The sequence below is a fragment of the Mya arenaria genome, chromosome 2 (assembly GCF_026914265.1).
Source record: "Mya arenaria isolate MELC-2E11 chromosome 2, ASM2691426v1".
NCBI lineage: Eukaryota > Metazoa > Mollusca > Bivalvia > Myida > Myidae > Mya > Mya arenaria.
The window spans coordinates 18,182,383-18,204,329 of record NC_069123.1 but is presented as its reverse complement, the minus strand read 5'-3'; the positions used below and the strand labels follow the sequence as shown (position 1 = coordinate 18,204,329).

The 21,947-nt window shown below is 36.5% G+C and overlaps 1 protein-coding gene across 1 annotated transcript; it reads right to left on the bottom strand.

Annotated features, from left to right (window-relative positions):
* Positions 1-230: 230 nt before the first annotated feature.
* Positions 231-21,588, bottom strand: LOC128205881 (fatty acid synthase-like). Its single transcript, XM_052907922.1, has 30 exons — positions 21,468-21,588; positions 20,526-20,839; positions 20,064-20,216; positions 19,619-19,792; positions 19,027-19,227; positions 18,631-18,753; positions 17,421-18,088; positions 16,790-17,020; positions 15,250-15,439; positions 14,739-14,968; positions 14,280-14,483; positions 13,324-13,424; positions 12,193-12,575; positions 11,737-11,973; positions 10,718-10,897; positions 8,980-10,222; positions 8,617-8,744; positions 8,104-8,393; positions 7,569-7,926; positions 7,222-7,344; positions 5,179-5,402; positions 4,644-4,868; positions 4,061-4,177; positions 3,550-3,796; positions 3,016-3,258; positions 2,412-2,741; positions 1,955-2,073; positions 1,414-1,683; positions 953-1,207; positions 231-651 (listed from the first exon to the last, which is right to left on the bottom strand). Exons 2-30 carry the CDS (start codon positions 20,770-20,772, stop codon positions 526-528), a joined length of 7,620 nt encoding a protein of 2,539 aa, XP_052763882.1. The 5' UTR covers positions 20,773-20,839; positions 21,468-21,588; the 3' UTR covers positions 231-525.
* Positions 21,589-21,947: the final 359 nt, after the last annotated feature.

Below are 21,947 nucleotides of genomic sequence, written 5' to 3'. Positions count from 1 at the left end.
TACTAAACGATTTAATTAAATGAAGGGTTGGTAAGTGTCCGTTGAGCTTCGAACATTGTGCCTTTAAACAATCTCACAGTTTGACCGGGCATTCCATACAGATTTTATTTTTTATTTTCAAATTGAATTTTACAAATAAGATAATCCATAGCAAGTTATTAAGAAACATAACATACGCATCCATAAAATTTTGCAACGTTCATATCTCATTCAAAAAGCCAAAACGAAACTATATTTTTAACATTTATTCATTAATTTTAGTCATTATTTCATATAATAAGAAAATAACCAGTAATATAATAAATAACAATATCAGTCAATGAACATCAAACAACACTAATGTCTCAAAAACAATCCACAGACTTCTACATAATTATGCCAACCATTCTGTTTGATGCCCGAATCCAAGAAGCAAAGGTCCTTTTATTTTATGGATTTCAAACATCATTAAGACATTTAATTAATTCTTTGTCCTCAAACATCATTAAGACATTTAATTCTTTGTCAACAGTCATTTTTAAGCCTTTATTGATTTCTTTTTCCATGCACAATTGTTTCCATGGTGACAGCAGTAGATTTCCCACTCTCGCCCATAAGAAAGCTGCTATGATCCCCTGGTACCCGGTGTATTCGAATTTCTCCACGGACCACCTGAAAATCGAGAAAAAGAGGTCTCAACACAAATATCAGATATAAACTTTTCTTTTTGACAACGGTCAATATTTCTCTACATCTATAACCTACAAGTTACTGCATAATTGCCGTTCCAATCAACTCAGTACAACTGCCGAATGGTTTAATTCTCATAGACACTCAATGCAATCTTTGTTTCATCAAGGAGCGAAACAGTTCTTCATCTTATAAATATGGCATAACTATCTAAATTCATCATAAGTCAATGCAGATATGCGTTACAAAGAATTAAATTAATACAAATTCCAACAGTCAATACCTCGCCTAAACCATAATCTCTCCCAATGGTGTCACAAAGACTAGCACTTTTTTCTGCAACAATTAATTCCACGTCCATATCGATGCATTTATCCGGTGATCTATAATTCTCCCCGATCAGAAGTTTCTGGTAGAAAGATCTCGCTGAATCAACCAGTTGTGAAACCGACAAGGATGGGAATGACTGGTGAATAAGGTTGGCAATTTGGCTCAGCCGACTGTCAAAGTCTGCCGCAGAGAGCAGCGAGACAGATATCTGAAATGTAATTATAAACATTAGGAACAAATATAATATTTCTTTATAGTATTGCAATGCTCAAACATTTAAACATTTAAAGGAGGCGTTAACTGACTATTATCTTGAAGACAACACTATTTTACATTTACAAACACAATTAAGTGTTTCTTTTGCAATTAATCTAAATAGAAATGTAAAACACTGCACATGATATGATCACTTACAGTGTGGTTAGTTTCTACTCCGAGTTTCTCCATGAAGTTCAGCAACGCTGCTGTTTCAGCGTGTGCATTATCAGTAATAGTCATGGTCTCTCTGAAAACCCCAGTATGAGCAGCCACAAATTTGTGCGAACCATCCAACAAGGTCAGTGATTTCACAGTGTCCTTGGAAGGACATTTAGCAACTTGAATTGCCATCTCAACAGCAACACCAGCTCCGAATGAATAACCAGCAAGATGGTATGGTTGATTGCTGTTGTGCTTGTTGATTTCCTGAATGGTTATCAGAGGTTTTAACGAACTATTTAGAACATGTTTAAAACGCAGCATAACAGCATACAGTTATTACTTAATTACTTACACCAGTTTCATTATTTTATTTTCAATTTTAAGATTTAATTACCAATAGATTGTTCAAGCTTTAAATGGTTAATTTTGATGGTATAATATGGAATACAACATCTATGTTCATATGTATTAGTAGACTAATAAGCTGGCAATAAACATACTCTGTTAGAAGACCTGATATGACGATATTACTCACAATTAGATAAAAGCTAGCCATTTCTTGTATGCTGCCAAGAGGAACGCCGGGTGTACATTGAACTCCAAACACAGCACAACTCAGCTGAGATGAGACAGTGTACAAGCTCTCCACAGTGCCTAGAATAACAGTTGTTCATGAACATTGGATACAATACTATTAAAGCCAGCCAAACAAATATTTAAATCACCAAGAGCTTAGAGGAAAGGCGCGGTGTATGAGATTTTAAGTTTAAAATTCGGCATGGTTTCTCAAATTATTGACCATTGGTTTGCCATATGGCTCAAATTTGGGTCCATTCAACTTCTTTGGGTAGGATTTTCGGACATGTATGGATGGCAATGAGAATATAAGAATACTATTCTCAGGCTTAATGAGTTCTTTTTAACATGTATTTAATTAACCCTTTGAAAAGTTATGATTTTTTTAAAGACATGCATATAGGTTAAGTTTTTACCTTCAATTGGATGGATGATATACAGTCGGTCTGAAGAAGAAACCTTATTTAAAGGTACTATCAATTCAGATGGTATTAAGTCCTCATCTTTCAAATCTCCACTGATTTTCTCCAAACCCTTCTCCAGTTTGACATCATCTCTGTGCCCATCTGCATGTCCTGATGATATACTGGAAAGCTTGTTCATCGTGAGTTGTCGGATATCATTTCCCGACATACTGAGATCATAACCTCGTTCTAGCGTCTGTTTGACCTCTACACTCATCATCGAGTCTAGACCAAGGTCACCCAAAGTTGAATCAGGATTTATGGAGCTTGGTTCGCTGACGCCTAAAACAACGAAAAATTGCCATTCGTTGATGCATGAATAAATGCCGCAAACTTGCACAAAAAAATGATAACAATTACATACAATATATCATTAAGAGTAGGTTAGTGTATAACAAAATTACAGAACTCTTATTGTTTCTACCTTATCGTTTTGAATATTTTGTTAGAAAAATCGTATGTAAAATGACAAAAATAAAGCACTGACCACAGACGTTCAAGCACCGTTATATGAATTATATCTAATAATCTAATTATATAGTTTCCAAATCCACACCTAAAATATGGCATATAGTATGCACAAGATCCAATTTTTCTTTCCCGTGTCCTCCCACAGTTTCTTTTTCTGCTGGCACAAAACTTGAAACAACCGGGGCTGGTTGATTCAGAAAGGTGTCAAGAGTTGCTAGGCAAGAGACAATACGTTGAGGCAAAGTTCCACCAATCACTGTATCGTTGCTGCCCATGGTCTCCAAGACAACACCAACATCACCAATTGCACCCCATTGAACAGCCAATCCTAGAAATGTGAAATTAAGATGGAGTCAACACAAACTTAAAGGAACAAACTAAAAACCATCGACTTATAAACGTTGGTACTTTCAACGCCTGAATTGAAATGTCACAATCACATTTAATTTTAATTTTATTTCCAGTATTAAATAAAGACATGGTAAATTAGCATACAGTAGGTCATTTATGCCACTTAAAACAAGCCATATATAAAGTAGAACGCTCACTAAGAAAGTAGTGTAATATGACTATCTAAAAACACACATTTTATCATTTAATATTTTATTGTATATCTTACCATGGAAACCATTTTCTCTCCTGTCTTCACACACTCTTTCCATGACTGAATTAGCAAAGCCGTAATTTGATTGGCCAGCATTACCTCGCCCACAACTCACTGATGAGAATACAATAAACCAATCACAACTCTCCTTACAAAACTCTCTTGTCGCTTTGTCTAGGTTTATCGTTCCTTCTACTTTAGGCTTACACACTTTCTGGAAACTTTCAATGTCTTGATTTTCAATGTAGCCATCGTGAAGAACCTGAAATCATACATACAGTTATACATCATTTTTTATCAGAAGTTATGTATTATGTCAGAACTGGCATGCAAAACTCATAATCAAAATCTCATGCACCTTAAAATATATGAGAATATTTTTGTTTTTACAACATTGCAATACTTATGTCTGCCTATAATGTTCAATCATATCATCTATTTGTCTTAAAGGCAATTAGGACATATAAGAAAGAAACAATTATACATTTCATGCAAAAACAATTTCAACAGCAGAAATTCAACTTACCATGGCTAAATGGAAAACTGCACCAATCGGTTGATTAGTTGCCTCTGTGACAAGTTTCCTCGCTCCTTCTTCTGTTGTTACATCATGAGTTGACACAATGACAGTCACACCCTGGGCCTAAGAAGTATAAAGGTAACACTATTTTACTGTTCATCTAATTAAAGTGCAATTTGTAGCTCTTTTTTATTTCCTATATGTCGGTCTATAATACGTGTATAAGTTAAAGTCAGTAATATATGTCCAACATTTCCTGCTTCATATGGATCATGCTGAATCATTTTTAGAAGTATTTAATTATGGATTAATGATTTTGCAATGTAGAAATGTTAAAACTACTCAAATTTAGTCCATACTTATCAGGTCTTTGGTATCCTTTGGAATCGAGAGACAATTTATATTCTATAAGTAAATACTTATATCGTTTTACTTTAGCTTCATTGTGTCACAAGTCGAAAGTTTATAGAACCATGACATAGTCCGTTTCAAAGTAGAAACCAGTACTAGTATCCATTTTATGAGACCTTGGGCAAAAGCTCAAACTAACAACCTAAATAAACTCAGTAATGTTGAGAACATGTCCAACCTTAAGATATCTGATCTTTCTGGACTGGTACCCTGTTCTAATCCCAGACCTTGAAGTGAGAACAAGATGCCTAGCTCCACGATCTGTCAACCACTGAGCCAACTCAAGTCCAAAACCTCCTAGGCCTCCAGTGATGATGTAACTTTTGGTTGGGTCACATGCAAACCGAGGTATTGAAAGAACTGCTGATGAAATTTCTGGAGACTTTCGTTTGTCTTCATGAACCTACAAAAAATAGAAGCATTTTTAAAAATTATTTTTCAATTTTTTTTTTTTTTGAGCAAGTGTCATTGTTGAAGGGAAATAGTTTAATAATAATTCAAGTAAGAATAATATTCATTGCAACAGATGATTGTGCACAATGTGTTTTGCACAACGACAGCACCAAGATATGCCAATGACAACAACACAAAGGCATAATACCAGGACTTTTTATTTTTGCCAAACAGACCAGCTGAAAGATTGTTCCTATTTGTTTTGTCATTCCAATAATAATGTTAAATCCAACTTTATACAAAACAAAAAAAATGAGTACCTGAACTACCACTTTGCCAATATGTTTGCCCTGTGCCATAAACCTGAAAGCCTGTTCAATGTTATCTCTTTGGAACACGGTAGTTTTCAAAGGCTTGACAACGCCTGATTTTATGCCAGAAACCAGCAGTTGGGACACAACTTGCCAGTCTTGGTTCCCAGCATCAAACAAAGAGTCCAGCAGGATTCCATGGAAACTTATGTTCTTCAGGAAAACTGACATGCCTGTAGATATAAGAAATAACATTTCATATAAACATTTGTGATAAAAATGAAATCAATAAATTAACGATCTTAATATGCTTCATTAACTTCAATATTGCCAATGTGTTAACACAGTGGTTAGGCGACCAAGGAGCAAAGGTGTATCTTATATAATATTCTTTATGATTACTGAATGAAATGGACTAAAAACAAGAGCTGTCACAGAGACAGCGCGCTAGACTATTCCGCCGCTTTTCAATGTAAGGATTGAAAAGTTTTGGCGAAACATGCATGGATCACTTTTAGATTAGATTTCAATGCAGTATATGGTGTGTTGAGATATTAACATAAATGTGGTTACATGCAAAATTTTAACAAGAATTTCTAAGTCTAATAATAAAGGGCCATTATTTGCAAAATACAGTTATCTAACTTGGTTATTCAATTAAGTTGGGTGGTTGAATAACATTGTATAAAGTCTCAATGCAATACATCAAATAGTTGCTGAGATATTATCCTATGTGTGCTAACATGCAAGACGTTAACCAGAATTTCTAAGTCGCATAATAAAGGGGTAAAAATTATATATTATAAAAAAGATAAGAGTTATCTTACTTGATTAATTAGAAGGTTAAATAGATGGGAGCCTTTGTGTAAAGTTTCAATGCAATACATGATGTATTCGCTGAGGTATTGACTTAAAATTGGTAACATGCAAAACCTTAACCAGAATTTCTATGTTGAATAAAAAAGGGACCATTATTTTAATTTAATGCAAACTGGAGTTATCTTACTTGGTTATTTAAGTAGATTGGATGGTTGAGTACCATTGTATAAAGTCTCAATGCAATCCATCAAGTAATTGCTGAGATATTAACCTATGTGTGCTTACATGCAAAACCTTAACCAGAAGTCAAATAATAAAGGCCAATAATTTGCATTATATTCAAAAAAGTGTTATCTGGGAATACATATCTTATGTTTCAATGCAATACATGATATATTTGCTGATATATTGACTTAAATGTGGTTACATGCAAAACCTTAACCAGAATATCTAAGTCGAATATAAAAGGGCAATTATTTTGCATTAAATGCAAACTAGAGTTATCTTACTTGGTTAATTAAGTAGGTTGGATGGTTGACTACCATTGTATAAAGTCTCAATGCAATACCTCAAGTAGTTGCTGAGATATTATCCTATGTGTGCTTACACTCAAAACCTTTACCAGAATTTCTAAGTCGAATAATAAAGGGCAATTATTTGCATTAAATGCAAACTAGAGTTATCTAACTTGGTTAATTTAGTAGGTTGGATGGTTGAGTACCATTGTATCAAGTATCAATGCAATACCTCAAGGAGTTGCTGAGATATTAACCTACATGTGCTAACACGCAAAACCTTAACCAGAATTTCTAAGTCGAATAAAAAGGCCTATTTTTTGCATTATATTCAAATAATTGTTATCTAACTTCATTAATTTAGTATGTAAGATAGTTGGGAATACATATCCAAAGTTTCAATGCAATAACTGATGTATTTACTGAGATAATGACTTAAAGGTGCTTACATGCAAAACCTTAACCAAGGTGTGACGCCGACGCCGACGCCAGGGTGAGTAGTATAGCTCTCCTTATTTTTCGAAAAATAGAGCTAAAATTTAATTAAAACTATAAAATTATAAAACTAAAAAATATTGATGTTGTTTCAAGTAATAAAAGACTAATTGACATAAAGCTAACATTGGATAAGCTGGTTCAGCCTGATTTCAATGTCAATTAAAAACTGAAAATAATTCAAGAAAAGAAAAACCCTGAATACATGGTAAAATATTTATACCTAGTTGAGAATTGTTTGAGAGGTCAAATTTTCCAATCTCCAAGAAGCGGCCATGTTCTGCCAGCACTCTGACACTGGCCTGGAGTTTGTCCTCTGCCAGGGAATTCAGCACTATGTCCACTCCTACAATTGTAGATGACAACCAAGATAGTAAACCATAATAAAGAACAAAGCTGTGCACTTTCATGTACAGGTCAAGTTTACCATACCAACACAATCTACATTAGAAATTAAACCAAACAGTTTAACTTATTTCTTTAAATCAAAGGATGTATTAGAACTACATGTATGTAAAAAAAGGGTTGAATTACTAACATTTAGCAATGAGTGGAAGAATATTACACTACCTTTTCCCCTTGTAGCAGTAAGAACACCCTTCTCAAATGTACAATCTCTGGAGTTGAAGAAATGTCTGTCCTGTAACTGTGAAAACCTCTTTTGCAAATACTCTCTCTTTTCCTTTGATCCTACTGTTGTAAACACCTCGCATCCTTTTTCAAGGGCAATGGCTATGGCAGCCTGGCCGACACCACCACTACCAGAGTGAATCAACACCTTGTCTCCCTTACGAATCTTGCCCCTGACAACAAGGGCGTAGTACGCTGTCGTGTACACCACTGGGATGGTTGCCGCATCATCCAATGACCAGCTGTCAGGTACTGACCATAAAAAGTCACTAAGAACATCAACTGTTGTAGCCAATCCCTGCAAATAAGTTGGTAAATTGACTCAAAATATATAAGAATTAAGATGTAGAATATAAACTAAACACAAGATTGTTGAAGATTTTTCAAATGTTTTAAAATGGTCAAACATCAATCTGTTTTCATATGAACTTAAAATCGAATCAGAAGGATTTCTATCAGATGATTTATGTATAACCTTTGCTGGTACAAGGCCCATAACCCGTCTTCCTGCCGAGTCATAGCCAGAAAACTCCATTCCCAGCAGACAATCCTGGTTTGCGAGGCCTCCAGGGATGGCGTCAGGAGGGAGCTTCCCAGTGGCTAACATGATGTCACGGAAGTTGAGAGACGCGAAGTGGACAGTGCAAATGTCTGTGGTACTGTCTGGTGTGTAGTAGCGCAAGGGGGATTCAATCCAGTGAAGGCTTGAAAGGTCCCCTCGTGTTTGGACATTTACAAAGGCATGCTGGCAGGGCTTGCCACAAACTATAAGACAGAAAAGATGTTTTAAAACCTATTAGTATAAATGTAAAATGCTGATGAAGTATTTTCATGATAATCTTATCTATTTCTTACTCAATCTCCAATGAGATAAACAATACAAAATGCATTTCATTTTTATATCTTCAGTTATACCTCTCTATGTATGTTTAGCGATTATTTCATTATCAAAATCAAACAATAAAATTCAAAGAAATGTAACACACACCTGTTGGCAGTGGAAGATGCCTGTATGTTCCCCACTGACCATTCTTGAACACATTCACTGCCAGCTGTTGTGACATCACAGGCAGCAGGTCAGGAAAGCCCTCTACATCTCCCTCTGAGAACAAACACCTGAAATATCAGTAGAATTGTAAAATGAGATATTCTGGAATAAAAATGTAGGTTTTGTAACAAATGCCAACAATATATAAAATAAAATAGTGTGAACATGTGGACAAACACTTTTAAGAACTAGGCTTTATTTGAAATGATCAAGTAAATTCAGAAAAATTAAACAAAAATACTAAACATGCATCTTTGTGTTTTGTTTTTTAAGGCATGTTTTACAACTTGCAAAGCTACCAACCTTATTCTGTCTCCACCCGGTTCCTTCCTTAAACAGTTCACTAGCCCCAGAATGCCACTGACATTGTTGTCTGCTCTCAACCACAAGTTCTCTCCCTTAGGCCTAGATTCCAACACAGCAATAGCTGACTTCAACTCCTCAACCCAGGAACATCCAAGGTCTGAGACATTTAGGATTTGCTGATTTTCAGATTCTACACTGCATCTCTTTCTCAATAAAAACAATGATGATGTTATAGAGTCAGTTCGCTCAAAGACGATTTCACAACCTGCTGATGAGAATTTGGTTCGCCATTGTTCTGATGTGCAGTAAATGCCACAACTCCTGTTGCTGAGATCATCACTTGAGTACAACTCTTCATCAAACTGCTCCAGTGTCAGAGCCAGATGGAAATTTTGAGTCTGTTCATGTACAAGAATAAATCCACCATTGTCAAGAGATTCAATTACATTACACAACGCCTGGTTGATATGTTGCTGCCTATGAAGTATATTATTCAAAATAACAAGATGAGGTTTCTTAACCGATGAAGGTAGCTTGTCTCTTAGCGACCACTTAATAGACTCTATTCCTTCCTTCTCAGTCGCTGAGCTATCAGGGGATGCAACTGTGTATGAAGGTTCCAGCAAAGGGTGGCTACTGAGTAAGTTTGTTGCTGCTTCCAGCATGTTGGTGCTGCAAACTTCCATCACTTTCAAATTTGTAGTTTCAACATTTTCCACAACAATGTCAAGACAAGTCTTCAGTATCTCTGGTCTTAAAAGCTGTGTGAACAACAGATCTGTGCTCAATAATTTCTGATTTTTTTTCACAATACTGTCAACATGACTTGGTACGTCTTGGTCAGATATGTTCTCAAACATTTCTCTTAATACTGACAAGTAATTTTCCCCATCTGCCAACTTCTCATCAATGTCACAACTATCGATGTCAATGCCTTCTTCTGGCCAAAACTCTTCAATCACATTTTTATAATACTTGCAACCCTTTTCTGATCGACCCTTTAGGTCAAGGAGACTCCTCAAGCCAGTTTGCGCACAGCTTGAACATGTTTTCGCATATTGCTGAAACAATTCAGAGCTCTCAACAGCTGTGTGAACCACATTGGGAACAAATGAGTATGTTTCCAGGACAGGTGTGTGGTAGTCATGGCGATGGGGAGCAGTTGTAGCATGAAGGTTGTGCACAGTAACGCCACCTGCTGTGCATACGTCACAGTATTGGTCAAACTCCACTTGAATTACTGGAAACATAATTACAAAATATTACAGTTACATGTGGATAGAGCAGTGTTTGGTATGTGTTACCTAATACAAAAAGAAGTTTCAAATTTAATGTGTTACCCAATACAATCAGGATTTTAAAACTTCCTAAGACAATGTCTCATGAATGACCTATGCATTTCAGCACTTCGATACAAGCCGAAGAAATAGAAAATAACATTTTTTAGTGGCTAAGAAAAAGAATTATCATACTGGTAGAAAGAAACTCTTTCTGAATATTACAAACAGTTCTCGAAATTGTATACTGTGAGCATTTTGAAAACTCTCATTGAACTCAATCTGCAAGGTACTTTTTCACTTTATTTAGTTTTGACCATATTCACGAGTTAATGTAACATCGTTATTACCAATCTCTTCTGAATGAACATCATGAATTTTAACCCCAAATTAAACCTCTAAATTACTTTTTAAAGCAATCACCAGTATCCATCCATATACCAGTAGATCCCACTCACCTTCCTTTCCATTCCTAATCTCCCGCACAGCCTGCCGGTGTGTTAGGGGCTGCACTGTGAGGGTCTTGATACGAGTAGGAAGACAGAGCCCGGGGCCGGGGCGGGCGAGGATACACATCTGTAACATCGTGTCAATGAACGACACCCAGTCTCCACTCCATACCAGTTCACCTTGCGTGCCTGTAAAAACAAGGATGTGTGTTCATGATAAGATTTTCAACTTACAGTCAATTTTGTTCCGCCTTGAAACCTATTATTATTGTTTTTTCCCTCTGTTGTGTTTATGAGGTGTGTTAATTTTTAAGAGGCATTATTGGGCCATAAGAGTTTTTTTAAATACTACCAAATTAGATTTTAATACTTATTTCAGATAACTGCTTCAACAAATTCTTTGACAAATTACATGTTATCATCATTTATCAGACTACGGCAAACTTGTAATAATACAAGATAAAATGAAAGCGCTAAAAGCATTGAAAGGCTGTAACAGTAACTCAAACCTAAATGTACTAGAATATATGAACATTGCTTTCATCTCACGAGTCGATTGGTAGAATATAGTTAATTCAATAAAGTTTATTAAATGAAACCCAATAACCCTGAGGATGTTTTGTCTATTTTTATCAGGTAATGTAAGGCAGGGTCTTCCCATTTTCATTTCGGCTTTGTTTCAAATTCACATAAACGATATGAACGGATTTAGATTAGTTTTTTTTGGTTCACTCTTTAAACTGCACAACACCATACCTTCAATTTTGTAGCCCCGGCGCATTTATTCTTTTAACATATCATATCAAAAAGTAGATCTGATGATACCTGATTTTGATTTGAGGCCTACAGCCTAAAAATGATCATGTTTTCGAGACTCATTTAGCCGATTATTTTGAATTCAGAAATAAATGCACTTGTTTCATAAAACTCTTATTGTTGCAAACCAATTTACCTTTTTAACATAATTCAAAATCAATTTTTGACAAATGAGTTTACCTTTAGAAAACTAAATGTTTTGTCATGTTTACCTGTAATATCTGCCGAATGAATGCCCTGGAAAGTGGGACCATAGTCATAGCCCCTGAGTCTCAACTCCTTGTAGATATCTGCTGATGTCAGCTCCAGTTTTCCAACATCTGGTGGTGTGTAACTTTCTGAAGAGTGCTCAAGGGAGGTAACTTTGCCAGTGGTGACAACACTACCCCCTTCCATAATTTCAAAGTTTCCAGTACCTGTCATCACTATCACATCAAAATGTATATTACCTGAAATACAAGTGGAGTTGGAAGCAAAAATTATATGCATGCAAGTATGTTTACTATGGAATACAAACAAAATGTTGGCCTTAAAAACTAGCAAACAGATATGCTCAAACTAATTGTTCGAATCAAAACAAATATTTCTCTTTAATTTTTATTTTTTATTTATTTGGTCATTTCGTTAAATGTGCAATTAACTATTGTCAAATATTATGACTAACATACCATTTTCAGGTAATATTGTAGCTCTGTGAATTGTAACATCTTCAAAAGCCACTGCCATTTCATCATACTGTTTGCCAATCATTTTCGCTAGAGCCTTCCACGCCAACAGTAAATAACCTGTGGCCGGAAACAAGACACGCCCATCGATCTTGTGGCCAATCAAATAGTAGTCCTCAGAGTCAGGGGTCACATCAATGTCAAAGCCACACCCACATGAAACATTGGCTCCACCTCCCACAAACATGTCAGCTGTGGGGACATTCCATGAATGCGAGTGGTCCCAGGACACCAAGGGGGAAATCATGGGAGTCCCGCGGGGAACAGGGTAGACCACATCTGGGGCTAGGCCAAGGGGATTGAGTTTCATGCCATGTTGGTAGCACCTAGAAATAAATATGGCAGTTTTGAGCCATCACAATTAATCTTCAGAGTCCCGCATGCTATTTGTAGGAAACATCTTGAGCTAAGCCAAAGGGATTCAGTGTGAAATCATGCTGGTAAACCCCCTGGAAGTGGCAACACATTGTAATCAGCATTTCCATGCGTACATAATTCTTCTGACTCAAATGTAAGGTGAGATATTATAACTAGTACACAAAACTCTAGGCTTTAGATGTGGCTATCCGAGATGTGGTCTGAATGACGTACATACATACATATGTTCTTACATAAGAATTGTTGGTATGTATATGTGCTTGCATCCGTACATATGCATGCATGTATATATGTACGTTATTCAGAGCATGTAATCTGGGATTGCCATTTAATACACTGTACTTATTTCCAACGGGGTCCTTTGGTTGTTGCCAAAGAGCGGAAGGGATAGTGTGAGATACAATGTTACTTTTTTAAGAGATCCCTTGGTTCTTTTGGAAAAACACGGGATACATGTTATTGTAGGATACAATTTTCCCCGAGTTGAACCAGAACCGAGTACTCTACAAGTTACCAGTATTAGCCAAGATGCCTAGCGCAAGAAAAAAGAGCCACTTGTACCTTTTATATAATTCTCTTGGTATGATGCAGTCAGGGATCTTATACAGGAATTCCTGCCCCAGTTGCAGACACTCTACCACTGAGCTAACAGGGCAGATTTCTTAATTATCTCAAATACCATTGTATGTAACCTACTTTCCGAGACTGGAGAGACAGAACTCCACATTGTCGTCATCTCCCCGCTTCATCAGTCCGGCAATGCAGCACTTCTCTGACAGGGACCTCTTGAGAATAGCCTAAAAGAGGAAAGAGCAAATAAAGTAAAACTGCGATTGCTCGAGGACGCCGGATTTTCAATTTCCCAAGTCTGTTAAGAAATGTCTTTCAGTGTATTTTAAGTTTGAAGTCTTCAAACCAAATGTTTACTTCGAGGCCAATTATGTCTTGCGTTGTGGAGATTGCTCATATGTTCAAAGGTTGTCGTATACTAAATGAAAAAAGTAAAAGACAAACTAATAAATGAAGAAGTTGTAATGTTTATTTTTACAAAAAGCACATTTTCTAAACAGGCAAAATTGAAATACCCGGTATGACAGTGCATATTATGGCAGTAGTCAGATTTAAGTTTCACAAAACCAAGGATTGATAATTGGTGCATCTTGTCTGTCACAGAAACTGTTGAATCATAATATGGTGTGACAGCATACAGAGCATCCGAAGATCACAGTCAGCATCATATTGAACTTCTCATAATTATCTTCTCAAATGCCATTATCTACTGATAGCAGTCATGCATAAACAGTGATGGTTTCACACCTTATCAATATTTCTTTCAATTGTCATTGCAATATTTACAACTTGTGAAAGTTTGAACTTTAAGCTCATTTGCATATTGTAATAGCAATAGCTCATTGTAATAGCAATGACAATAGCTCATTTGGTTTTCTTTGAAGACAACTTAAAAATCTACTTATTATACCAATCAAATCTAAACTAATCACATGTTACGTGCTGACTGCTTGTACTATTAAATCCTTGAAATAGTGATATATGATATATAGTGAACATAATACTGAACACATTACAGGGCCTCCCAAAAATCATGGGAGTTATTATTCAGCCAATCATTAAAATAATACATGTAATCTTACTTGCAGGAGACAGTGAGGAGCTATCTCCACAACAACAGCATTATCAGGGACACATTGCAGGGCCTCTTGGAATAACACAGGGCTCACAAGATTGTTCACGTGGTAGTCGGCAGAAGAGTATTTGGCAAGTTCTGAGCACCACAGGTGTTCAGGGATTGAAGAACTGATCCAGCGACTTGTTCTTGGTCTTGGGGTTGGTATCACCTTTTAAAATTTGGTCAATAGTTTTGTTTAATGTTGAACTAGATTAAATTGAAATCAGCAACCAGTTGACAAATCAAATGAATCCTTAACAAATTAACATGCTTTGTTGCAGTGAATTCATTTTTACTCATGTAGAGATAAGTTCAGCTAAATAGAAAACCTCAATTTTTCTAATGTCTTGAAAAAATGCGAGGTTCTCTTTTCGGTCATAAATCAAAGTGAAACAGAACATATAGCGATCATGTATAAACATACCTTATTGAGTGCATCTTTCAAAGATGAAGCAATACCCTGCATGTAGTACGAGTGGAAAGCCACTCCAGCTGTGTTCACCTCTTTGGCAAAGATATTCCTCTCCTTTAGTTGGTGTACAAACGCCCGGACAGCTTCCTGAGGCCCCGACACAGTGACAGTGTCCTTGGAATTGTGACATGCTGGAACAACTCCTGTTGGACACAGCTGAAGGGCCTCACTCCAAGTCAGACCTATTATGGAATCAATTCAGTGGAATAAAATGTCCCTGCCTGTCCCCTTAATTGTGAACCCCCTGCTATGAAAACAGCAAATTAAATATCTGAGCACAATTGCATTTACTACTTCAAACTAGATTTTGTATTCATTGCATGTTGTAACTACATTGTCTAATTCAACTTTATGATGGGTACACAAGTAGATATGCAAATTAACTTTTAAGGATCGAACAAGTTAATCTATAAAAAAGAATGTTACTTTGCACTGGATTGTTTAGAAATGTTTAAGAACCTACCAACTGCCGCCATAGCACCGGGAGGGAGTTGTGCTTCCTGTATACACCGACCTCTCCAGTAGGCCGCCAGCACAGTTTCCTCTGCTGTAAGACCCCCGTCAGCATAGGCACACCCAAGCTCTCCCACAGAGTGACCCACAATACCATCAGGGGACATGCCCATCTTTTTGAGGACATCTACCAGGGCTACCTGGTATGATACAATCCATTAACATTAAAAGCATGCATCCAATGTTAAGAGTACTTCCAACAGTAACAGTTATCTCAGTTCAGAATATCATTCCCAACACCAGGAGATTTACATGTCATCATAACGGAATGGGGAAACAGTTTATACTAGGGATGGCAACGAGTACCCGAGTACTCGAGTACCCGATCAACGTCCGAGTACTCGAGTACCAAATCACTACTCAAGTACTCAGAAAAAAAATAAAAAAATCTATAAAAATCACCAAATACACGATTTAAAGACAAAATATCAGATCTGGTTAGTTGCCAAGAGGACAATTTACGGTCCCTCTAATCCCCGCTGTATACACAATTGACCTCAATCAATTAGTTGACAGTTGTTGTGATAGTTGCAAACTGTCAACAAAGGACCCCTATTTCAAATTAGCACTGATGTCAATTAGCGAAGTTTTGATAGCGGTACTTTCACCTACACTATTCTTTTGTATCTCAATTAGAGACCGTTACGAGAATTGATTTCTTAATGGGCGTATTTTAACTATTTTTGCGATGATTATCACAATTGATTGGTTGATATTAAATCAAGAATTATGAATATTAATGAGGTAAACAACAATTACACAGTACGAAAATCTATCATTTAAAAAAAATAAAAATTGCAGAGTAAACAACTCAACAACTGAACTTCGTATTGAATTTAGTTCACTATTTTTATGTATGCTATTAATTTTCGTTCATTGTAATTCTGATTGTTGTTCATTTCTGCAGTGCATACTTGTATAAAATGAAACGAATAAGACAAATTTAAAGCCTGAAACAACATTTGTTTTCTTTTTATATCATTTTTTGTTAAAATAGTAAAAATACGTAATGAAAGTTTACTTTAAAGGTGAAAATGACCAATAATACGACCAACGCACAATATACGTCATTAACAATACATGTATACACAATCTTGTCTTTGCGAACACATATATTCAATTTTTCCGAGTAATCGAGTACCCGAGTACCCGAGTACTCGATCGAACGATTGTCCGAGTACTCGAGTATTAATTTTACTACTCGTTGCCATCCCTAGTTTATACTGTTGACAGGGGAATAGTTCAAGCCAAGAAAAAAAGCAAAAAATAACAGATTCTTATTTATATATTGGAGCAGGTAATGCTGATGTCTGATACATGCCTGTATTCTTATAGCACATCCACTTCGGAAACCAGGAAGAAAATAAACAAGTTTTTGTTTTGCTATTATGAGAATACTGATATTAATATGATCATAATTTTGCTAAAGTAGTTCTTATTTTCAAAAGTAACATATCCAGCCCTATCTTAAGTATAAAAAGTTCACCTACCTGAATAGCCGCTATGCCAACAAATGAGTTGACAGTATTCTCAAATGTGCTCTCATCCCCATTCATTAGGAGACTGTAGAGTTTCACCCCACACGACTGTAGAACTTTGTCTGACCTCAAGATAGACTCCCTGAATATGTCAATGTCCATCATTTTTCTTCCCATGCCATGCCACTGTGTGCCCATCCCAGCAAACACATACCATAAAGGCCGAGATTCAGGTGTCACTTTCTAAAGGAAGATAAGGTTATGATTATCATCTAAATTCTTGATAATTGTCAAAAAAACATGCTACATCATAAGTACATGCTGCTAAAAGTAAATACATGTATTATGTAAGGACCCTTCCAAAAAGTTAGACTGAATATAACCTGCAGAGCTAGTTAGGCCATGACAAATTATTTTATGCATAGTGTCATCTGGTGGGTACACTACACAGTAATGTACAAAACCTTCAAGTGAACAGTTTCACATTTCCACTGCCAACCTGTATATGATATGAATATGACTTTATCAAACATGCCTGTGTTTTGAGGCTTATATTCAAATAATAAAACATTTTGAATCAGTAATGATATTGCAAAAATTGATGTACAGGAACAAAAGCATTTTCACCAAGAATGACACTCACCTGAACGTTTATGTTTTCACCCCCATTGAGTACAGTGAATCCCCTGTAAGGATGGCTGCTAGCTGGCATGTGAGCCGTTTCATTCATCAATTTGTGAAGGTGAAGGTCACTCCCATGACCTCTGACCTTTCTTAAAGTGTCCTTTACCCCATCCTCTGACCTTCCAGCATAGAGAAACAACCTTCTTTTCTCGCAGGTTTTATTTTGGGTAGTTTCTCTTCCAGTACGAGACTTCAAAATGGCATGTACATTTGATCCACCAAAGCCAAATGAGTTAACTCCAACGATACCACCATCCCATGGTGTTGCATTGTCCACAACTTTCAGTTGTCCACTCACCAAGCCTGGTATATCTGGATTAGGGTTTTCAAAATGCAGGTTGCCAGGGATATGACCCTCTTCCATAGCAACAATCACCTTGGCAACAGCAGCAAGCCCAGAAGCAGGCTCAGCATGCCCCATGTTGGATTTCACCGACCCTATCGGCACAGGCCCATTGCGGCCCTTACAGAACACGTCACATATAGTGTTGACTTCTTGTGGGTCTCCAGCCTTGGTGCCTGTTCCGTGGGCTTCAACATATGCCACCATGGCAGGGCTCACTCCGGCTTCGCTATAAACTTCCTCTAGTAGTTGTTTTTGTACTTCTCCCGATGGAAACGTTATACCTGTAAAAAGAATAAGAACAATTATCTATGAAAAATCCTTGAGAATTTAAATTGATTCAAACTTTCATCATTACAAACTTATTTAGGTAACAACACTATCATTTGATTAACAAGTGAATAACAATACATTTAATGGCAGCCTTCTGAAGCAGCGTCAAACACATACAATCAATTAGCTCAGACAAAATAGCAGTTAAATAGCGAATTAATCTGGTCTTTTCTTTCCACTCTGAAGGGAGATAAATTGTAGTTTAAAAGTTCTTATTAAAATTTCTTATGATTAAGTCTTTATAATGAAAACAAAATTGCAGCAACATACTGTATTACAACAGTCATTGAAATTAAGACTTTTTGATGAACAAGCCCAAATTCTTATATTATTGCTTGGAATCAAATTTTTTAACAAGCCCTGCTATATAAAATTCAGAATTTGAGCAAGCCCGAAAGAAATTTTACCAGTGCAGGACTTGTGGGCTTAAGTTAATTTCGACCACTGTTACAAATGAATAATTTAGCAACGAAACATTAAGACATAATCTTACCCTGTTGTTTGTTGCCATCACTGTTGGTCTTTGTGTGTACCAGTGTGCAGTATATTCTCCTGGCGACTGGTTCCTTCTGTAGATACATGACTACCACTCCCTCACTGCGACAATAACCGTTGCCTGCAAAGAAGTAAATAAGTCAAGAAAGGAAAGACCTCGTCACCTATATTACTGAGTTATACACAGTATCTTTGTTTGATGTTATAAAGCTAACTGGAAAACCTAGGTGATGAAGTTCTTCTAGCACACAAGCAATGCAGACTTTAAAGAAGTAAATCCAAGACCAAACACTCACTTCTGTTCTTTACAATACAGCCTTTTATTGAAGCACAACTTCGAATGTGTAGTAGCATCTAGAAATATATACAATCATTATACTTGAAGACAACAAACCTTCTGCATCAAAAGACTTGCACATGCCATCAGGGGACAGCATGCCGAGCTTCATAAATTGTACGGCTACAGCTGGTTTGAGACAAAGGTTCGATCCTCCGACCACAGCAGCATCACACAGGCCTGACCTGATACTGTGGAGGGCGTGGTCTAGTGCTAGCAGGCTTGAGGAGCAGGCTGTGTCCACAGCATAACTTGGACCTGGAAGATGGATTTGACTCTTAAACCAATAAGGGTCACTGCTTGTATACTTCTGTAACTGCCTGAGTCATGGTGATACCAGCTCTGTGATCACTTTGTATCATATGAAATTATAGTATGCTTTTAAAGATATCCTTATGCTAAATAACCATATATATACAAATAAAACACCATTGGCTGTTGCCTATTGTACAAAATTGGTAAAGTTGGCAGTTTGGTCAAAGTCATCCAAAATGTTTATTGATTGGTCAAATTGATTGATTTATCCAAAACTAACTATTAACCAATCAAATTAATGAAACAACTAGCCAAATGATAACTCGTGAACATCTTATCAAACCTTTATACAATTGGCTGCTATGATAATAATTTCAGCTTTGTGATAACTCGCCTTTAAAATCAAAGAAGAAAGACAGCCTGTTTGCAAACATTGACCGTGTACATCCCGTCATGCCGTAGCCAACTGTGGACTCGGGTTCCATTGACCATGCTTCATGACTCTCTGAGGCACTCGCTCCGATAAACACCCCCGTCTTGGAGCCCCGAACAATTTCTGGATTCACTCCTTAAAATTTGTAAGGAGAGTCAATCATAATCATAAAAACAAAAATAATGAATGATTTGAAAACAGTTTAATTATGTCACTACATTCAAGATATAGGGCAAACATTTACTTCAAAGCCTTCATGGTCATGTTGTTGGTTATATCTTTTTTATTGCAAAATTATTTTAACAATGTGTTCAGGACACAAATTTTAACACAGGTTTGAAACCTCACGTAAGACACTAACGGTAGTGAGCCTGAAAAATAAATGCTATTTTTTCTTAAAACAAACCTGCATCCACTATAGCCTCATACGTGACCTCCAACAGCAGTCGTAACTGTGGATCCATGTTGTGTGCTTGTTTGGGATGAACTCCGAAGAATGCAGCATCAAACTTGGACAGATCCTTCAGTTTTCCACTCCTCTTTGGAAGACCATACATTCCTACAATGGCATTTATAACTATCCTGACAATGTCCTATATCTGATTTAATTACATAGTGAATATCAATGTTAATTTTTAGTTTTTTTATTATTTGTAATACAGTAAAGTCGTATAACAATAATTAATGTTTAAATTTAAAGGCAAACAGCGAGACTCTAAGATCAAAACAAAAAACAACTTGTGAATCTATACCCATATAATCTAATTTCTAAAGATGTTTATCTAAAACAAAGCCACTCATCATCAGAGTTTGGAAATGCATGTAAACCATCTGATCAGGATGCATGAAGTCACAATGTTTACATTACCTGGCTGCCACCTTGTGCTGTCTTCAGTAACCATGTCAACTCCATTCATTAGATTGTCTCTGAACTCATGCATGTTGTCAGACTGCGGGAGCCTACATGACACTCCACTGATCACAACGGGGACTGTGCAGGGAGCTGACACTGCTGGCAGTTGGTGCACAGCCTCTGGAAGCTCCATTACTTCAGGGGAAAGAAGCCCCTGACCCTCTGCTAGGTCAGGGGCATCGTCCAAACTGTGCGCTGGCATAACTTTGTAGCTCGGAACCAGCTGAGATGTTTAGAAGATTTAAATATTTCTCACTTTCAAGTTTTACCTGAAAGGTGTCACAAAATTCCATTTTACTATATGTTATTTACCAAACATTTATCTCAGGAAAGTAAATCTGTAAAAAGAACCCTTGGTGGACTAATAAGTAGTCCTTATACCCTGGTAGAGTCTTCGAATAGTTTTATTTGACGACTCTACATTAAGGAAACATACTGTACTGTTATGAATGTCCAAATGTCAAAAAAATCCCTTACCCTGCATTATTGTGCCATTTTGTGGCTAATTCATAAGAAGATACACAGTTCCTTTAACCTCATAATTATTTGTATGGTGTGTATTGATAGATTTTACTGTACACATTTTTTATTATTATATTCAGTCACCAAAGTGCAATAAATATTTTAAAAAATATAGAAACATAATATATTTTCGATATTACGACCCTTCATAAAATCATACACAGATTTCATTCTGAATGCACGAGAAATATTCTTTATCTATATTCTCCCAACTGTTACTTTCATTTCAGTACCTATTTTTAATATTACAAATATAGATTTTGCATCAAGCGTTCACGCAATACTGTACCGGAGTACCATATATCCGAATAATGCATTTTGTTTAAACACATCTTGGCCTACTCTTTTATTTCAATAATTTCAAAAATAAATTACCTTTTTCGATGCTTTTACCACAAGCTCCAAACCGAATATGCTGCAACATTCGCTGAGACACAACGATAGCGTGTTTACGTTTCTTCATGGTTGACCTTAGTTTAACCCCATCGGGCGATGTGGTAAGAGAGCGAACAGCCAATCAGAATACTAGATTCCTCTCTTTGACACATGGCGGGAAACAAATCAATGAACCGGTTTGACCATAAAAACTATACAAATGACGTTATTTACAGAAAATCACGCGTTTAACTATCACCCCACACCATGATTAGTGATCGGAGAATATTGATCTGAAATGAAATAAACATGGGCAGCATTTATCGGGATAAACAAGCATGAGTCATGAGAATGAATAATGTTGTAAAGATGTAGATATATAGCAAATGTACTTTTGAATGTTTTGTCAATGCAAGAGGAGCGTACGAAAATGCCATCTCCGGGTTCATGGACAGTTCAAAATGATAATGATAAAATGGG

Excerpts from the sequence above, each read along its gene's own strand:
- LOC128205881 (XM_052907922.1), bottom strand. The coding sequence starts at position 20,772 with ATGCCAGCGCACAGTTTGGACGATGCCCCTGACCTAGCAGAGGGTCAG. Across the intron at positions 5,403-7,221 it reads CTCAAACAATTCTCAACTAG|GCATGTCAGTTTTCCTGAAG; the intron begins GTATAAATATTT and ends TTATATCTACAG. Across the intron at positions 4,178-4,643 it reads GAAAGATCAGATATCTTAAG|GCCCAGGGTGTGACTGTCAT; the intron begins GTTGGACATGTT and ends TATACTTCTTAG.